Source organism: Somniosus microcephalus, chromosome 5 (genome assembly GCF_052327205.1).
Source record: "Somniosus microcephalus isolate GS21.2 chromosome 5, FLI_Smic_1.0, whole genome shotgun sequence".
Taxonomy (NCBI): domain Eukaryota; kingdom Metazoa; phylum Chordata; class Chondrichthyes; order Squaliformes; family Somniosidae; genus Somniosus; species Somniosus microcephalus.
This window is the reverse complement of record NC_140991.1, coordinates 64,291,697-64,297,696: the sequence shown is the minus strand read 5'-3', so window position 1 is coordinate 64,297,696 and position 6,000 is coordinate 64,291,697. Positions and strand designations below refer to the sequence as shown.

The 6,000-nt window shown below is 41.0% G+C and overlaps 1 protein-coding gene across 1 annotated transcript in view; it reads right to left on the bottom strand.

Annotated features, from left to right (window-relative positions):
- Nucleotides 1-817: 817 nt before the first annotated feature.
- mkxa (mohawk homeobox a) overlaps nucleotides 818-6,000 on the bottom strand; it is a 56,691-nt gene continuing 51,508 nt past the window's right edge. The window contains exons 6-7 of the mRNA XM_085987692.1: nucleotides 3,494-3,527; nucleotides 818-3,397 (exon numbers count right to left, since the gene is read on the bottom strand). Coding sequence (XP_085843818.1) covers nucleotides 3,211-3,397; nucleotides 3,494-3,527 — 221 coding nt within the window. The 3' untranslated portion in view covers nucleotides 818-3,210. The remainder of the gene's footprint in view (nucleotides 3,398-3,493; nucleotides 3,528-6,000) is intronic.

The following is a 6,000-nucleotide window of genomic DNA, read 5'->3' as shown; positions in this document are numbered from 1 at the left end:
GAATTAAATATTCTAACTTACACTTCTTGGTTTAGACTCTGCATGCCTCAAGAAGGATTCTTCAATCTGATTGGTTGAGGAGTCACGCCATTGCTTGACCTGTTCACATAGGGCTCAGACCCCCTGTAGTGGGCACCATGCTGCTTTGACTGTCTGATAACCACAAATCGCAGTGTAAAAGCCCACACAAATTTGTTCGCCACTGACCACAAAATCTAGGCAAATATTTTCTGCCACAGAATAGTGGTGATGTAGAGCCTACTGTCAGAAAAAAGCTGTTGATATTCTGATGAGTAATCCCTTCAAAAAGGAGCTGGATAAATATCTAGTTGGGAATTGCATTGACCATTGTAGGGGCGAGTTTAGACTGATCAAAAACTCCAGGAACATGATGGTTGATGGCAGCTGGCCAGAATTGAATGGTGGGGATGGAGAGGTAGCCTGGAGAATTTGCTTCATTTGTCCAAAGATCAGGAAGTATTTCCCTGAGAAGATTAGAAAAGGTGGGGTGGAGTCTATTACAAGTTGTAATACACATCGTGTTTGGAAAGAAAGGCCACATACTCTTTTCTCATTTCATATTGTTGCAGAGTGAAGTTGGAAACTGTATTCCACAATGCCATCGATGATTTGCAATTTTAATGAAGAATTGCAAAATGTATATGTAGCAGAAATCATAAATGTCATGCACTTTATTGTTTATTGTTGTGATCATTTATAAATTTGTAATAATATTTGCAATAAATTGCTTGCTGAACACATCAGAGCAATTAAACATATTCAGAAAAAGACTACACAATAAAAACAATCTTGGAACTATTATTTTGCTTGATTTGTGATATATTAAAAAATGACACTACCATAAAAAGCTTTTTTAAAGCAGATTTCTTTTGTACATGCCAAAATACATCATTCAATTATCTGATTTACACCTTAGGGCATATTACAAATTGCAACTTTTAACAGTTTGCACAAAAGGTATAAAATATTTACAAATACCATCTCAAATTACATTTATGTTCATTGCACAAAGAGGAGAGCATGCTAGGAATGAAGTTACACTGGGTGGCCCTAAAATATTACATTGGATTTTTTTACATTTTAAAAATAGGCAATAACATTTTTCTTTTTTTTTTAAATGCACATGTTAAAATTAATTCCTTTAATATTCCAGAATTTTGTACAAGTGACGTGTTTGGTAGGTGCTCACCAGAATCTGAATGCCAGATAAATTTAATGTTGGGAATGTAATGGGAAAGTTGTCTCCCTGCTAATATTAAGATTAGAAAGTAAGCTTGAAAAGTTCCCATGCAGTCTCCTTAAACTCCACTTTTCACCAGCTGCAGTTATACTGAGGTAGGCGCGAAGTTGAAGAGATGTGAGATTACCTCCTCAAGTCAGTTCTTAAACACAAACAAGCACACAAACCCGTTTCATCTGGCCACAAATAAGCAGTATAACTGGCGTGTAAAGTAATTAGACCTTTGAGGACCACAGAAGCACACAATTTAAACATAGTGGGGTGGAATTCCCTGTGTATTTGCCCCCAGAGACACTCTTAATTAGGGTGTGAAGCAAAAAATTCATTAAAAGGTGTAGATGTTCGAGGAAATTCGGATGCGTGTGTGTTGCACATGTAATTATACTACATCCAAATTTCCTTGCTCTTTTACACCTGTCTATCATTCCCTGACCCCAGATGTATCGCAGCTCATTATAATGGCTCCGCCCCCAGACTAACAAGCAATACACCATTTCCTGCAATTACACTGGATCAAAACCGGTGTAAATGCAAGGCCAGAAGTTTAGGCACAGCAGGAAACAAAGTAATTTTTCTGGTGTTTTATTGCTATTTTTTTGAGCAACTTAAAAATAATTATCCTCTCTGAGACCTGCACTGTATTTTCTGTTTCTTTGAATGCATTTTTATGGTTTCAGCATGTCACATAAAAAATTGAAAAGCTGCCACCATTGCATGTTCTTAAACAAGCTGTGCTTAATGAGTAATAGTTAGATGGCTTGAAACTTTAATTTTCATACTTATATAGTGTGAATTCAGCACTTTCTTCAGGCCCCGATTGTTTTCGCTGATTTCTGCTTGTTTACGCCCATTTTTAATGTTCTGGCGTTTGTTAATGAGATTGGCAGGAAATTTGGATGCAAATAGACATTGCAAAATGGGTGCACGAATGGACGTAATTACACTTGCAACCTCTCAATTATACCCCACAGGAAATTCCACCCAGTCAGTGTACTACGGACAGAGGTAAACTCCCTGTGCTTGTTATTCTGTAATCATCAGCTTTCTATTGCTATATGCTATTATTATGTATGGGGTAAGTTTGGATATTAAATGAAAAAATAATACTAGTCCTTTACTGAGGCCAACTCATGCTGATATATTCTTTCATATTTTGAATTGACATTGGAATATTGTCACTCCGAAAAGCAATGGTTTGAGCATTGCTTAGCTATGCAACCTTCCAGCTTAATATTGGCTAATAATTCAGCACATATGAATCCTGAGTGCAAAAGGTAGCTGCTTCTAATTAGATCACAGTTTAGATCTGTATGACATGCTAGTTGTCATGTGTTTTCAGCACGAGTTCTCTGAGGCAAAGCAACATCAACAGAGCGTGACTACAGTCAAAATAAAGTGACATGCCAGGACAACCCCAATGTTTTTTTTTCAGGACCACAATGTACATTCCTGTGTTGTCGACTTATTGTTTTGTTTTGTTTGTCAAATAAGAGCTTTACAGTATGGAACTGATCTTGTTATACAAAAGTACAATTTCACTGCGGTAGAAATGCTTTCAGTGTGCAACTTGTAGCTTATTGATATATTATTTATATTACATTATATTCATGCTGACAGCATCAACATGAGATGTCAAAGACTAATTTGAGTAATATAAAATAAGTTAATACTTTGATAGAAATTGTACTGTTTTAACAATTTACAGTCAGTCCTTGTTTAAAAAAAATAAGCTGGCCAACAACAGCAGAAATACATGTGCAATTACAAAAGATTTAAAAACTGCTGCAAGATCCTAAATATATTAATAAACATAAGATTAGATTAAAAAAAGATTTGTTCTAAACTAGCCTCAGGAGCCAGGAGTCAGCATTTGGTTGCAACATTTTTAAAAAATATATACATGGAATGTTTCTGCTTCTGAAATGTCTTAAGTCATGTAATTATTTTCTTTAAAATGGTTTACCCGGTGAAATTTTCAACGTCTTAATTTCAGAAATATGCGAAGACTTTTGAATGATGCAGCTGGTTGTTCCTTGTATTTTGCCTTTCGCTTGCGCCAGGTTTGTTAAGGCCATGGCAGCGTTAATTTCCTTCCAGTAGGTTTCATCTTTGGAAGTTTCCTTTTTCTTTGGATAGCTGAAAGAAAAATGGAGAGCGCCAGTTTAGTCTGCAAGTTAAACTGACATTAGCAATTTTCAGCACTGCAGGTAGAATGTTCTGCAATTGACTAACCTGGTTAATCTGTTCGGCCCCTGTTCCACTGTCTCTGATAACAAAAGAGAAGAAAGTTATTCTCTTTCTCTTACAAGGTCTCTCTTATAAACCAGCAGACAGAATACTCTTTTTTGCCCCATTAATTTTTGAAGAGCTGTCAGTGCTAACAAGGGGTAGGAAAGCGGAAGAATTCTAAGGCTGGTTTTCCTTTCCTCTTTTCCTTCAACTCTACAAGATCATTTTCACTGCTGCCCGTTACACTGGAGGAGCTCTCTGGCCTTTAAAAGTGCTGCTACACTGCACAAAGTAAACGGAAAGCAAATAATTCTCAGGTTTGCTGTGATTCTGGAGAGCTGGTTTAGAACGGATCTTCCAGACAGGGTCTCACTTCCTTTTTTCGAAGCCTGTTTTCATTCTGTTGTCACTGGTCACAAAGTGATGATGACACGAGGGTTCAGTCTGCCATTCTGAGGCCGTGATTTCACCAGCCGCGGTGAGTCCGGTGCGGCTAGAGTAGACAGCGGCCTCAAACTCCGCACCTGTCTTCATCCTGCCTCCTCTGAGTGATTTTGCCCTGATTGGGCTTGTTAAGCCCGGCCTGCGAGGTTCCCAGCCAATTAAAAGGAAGCGGGTCTGGTGACGTCATTTGATGATGCGTCATCAGCCGGTTTCCTTAAAGGGGCCATGTCCACATTGATTTTGACAGTTCTGCTGTCAGTGTTCTGCAGCATTGAGGTGCTGCAAACACTGACAAGCACTGCACAAAGGTGCACGGCTGCACCCAGGCTCTCCCATGACTCACTCCATCTGCTTATGGAGGGAGTCACAGCACCCAGGGTGGTTCTCTTCCCTTCCAATGGGTGGAAGAGACCTCCCCAGGACAGCCTGGTTGCACATTGCACAGGAGGGATGTTGTCAAGAGGACCTGGCTGCAGTGGCGCAAACCTTTTAATGATCCCAGTAGATCACGAAATGTTACTGTAAAGCCACACTCAACCTCATCCTGCTGTGCCACTCATCACAACCCCATCACTCTGCCTTCCCTACCCTACTCCTGCGCATCCTCACTCACACCAACTTACCTTACGCCTCCACCCACCCCTCTCTATCCATATTATCACTTCCCCATCTCACTAGCCACCTCTCACACTCACCCTCATCCTAGTCCAATCATCCCAACTAGCAACACACAAGGGTAGGCACTTGGGTGTTTTAGCCAATGTCCATGTAAACTTTCTGTTAATGTGTTGTCAAGCACTGAAATCCTTATTGCCACAACTTTCACTTCTTGGACAGATTTGTGTGCACCTTTGAAAGTGTCTTAGTGAGTTCCAATGAATGGTGAGACATAACACCACCACCACCACCCCCCCCCCCACCCCTAGTGGTGATGAGTGAGAAAGGAATGGCTTGCACATTGCAGGGATGCTCTATGGTGCTGCTGTGAGGTGGTGCCAACCTGGTGCATCATGTGGCAGCCAGGGTGTACAGTGTTAAATGAAACAAACCTGGACATGGTGAGGCCATCCCTGACGTCCCGGGCAGCAATATATACGGGTGATGATGCCCTGTGTCTGTGCAGCATCAGGTGATTGCAGAGAAGGTTGGTGTGGATGTTGGTGCTGCTGGTGTGCCTGGTGATGCTGGTGTTGGGGCTGATTGTGTTGGGATTCTGAGGACCAAGGTGAGATTTTTTCAAGGGCACTGATATTGATGGAATAGATGGCAGGTGAGGTTGAGATGACAGAAGTAATCTGCCAATGTTGAGATAGGTTGTTTCAAGGAGGTGACAGTGGATAGAGAGATTACTCCAAATACTTCAAAAGTGCATAAAGCTCAAAAGTAGGTTCCAAATCATTAATGCTCCAGCTTTTAAGATTGGGAAGTGAACAGCTGTGAAATGGTAGGTTTTATACCACTTTTGCAGCTTTCACCTATTCACAGCAATCCACAGTCATTGAGAACCCGACATACTTACCTGACGTGATAGCCACTCTCCAGGAGCCTCGTTGAAAACCTGGTAAAATGGTAAGTACATGGGCAAATGGTTCTTAACTACCTTTTAATAAGCTTTCTACTATCTAAACTGGCTGACCCGCTTGGTGTTGGGTCTGTTCAGGGATGACAGACCCGACACTTGGGAAACTGACAAGGAGGCGGGTTTACAGCGGAATACCGACCCGCTGTCAATCTTTGTGATTTTGACAGCGGACCCGCCTCTACACCCGTACTCTGAGCGCCAGTAAAATTCAGCCCCTAGTGTGCCGACTGATTTGGCTCCCTGTTTGCACGTAAAATTTGGTATTGCAGTGAAGCTGTTTGTGCTTCTCTGTGATATTAAAGTGGGTGCATAAATGCAATGTGAATCTAGCATCAAGGTGCTCCCTGGATTGGTCTATGGGGCTGAAATTATGTTACCTGATTGCAACTGATATCTGTTCAGCATGATGTGCAGCCCAGTGGACCTGATTCATACTGCTGCCTTTATAGGGAAACATAGAAACATAGAAGATAGGAGCAGGAGT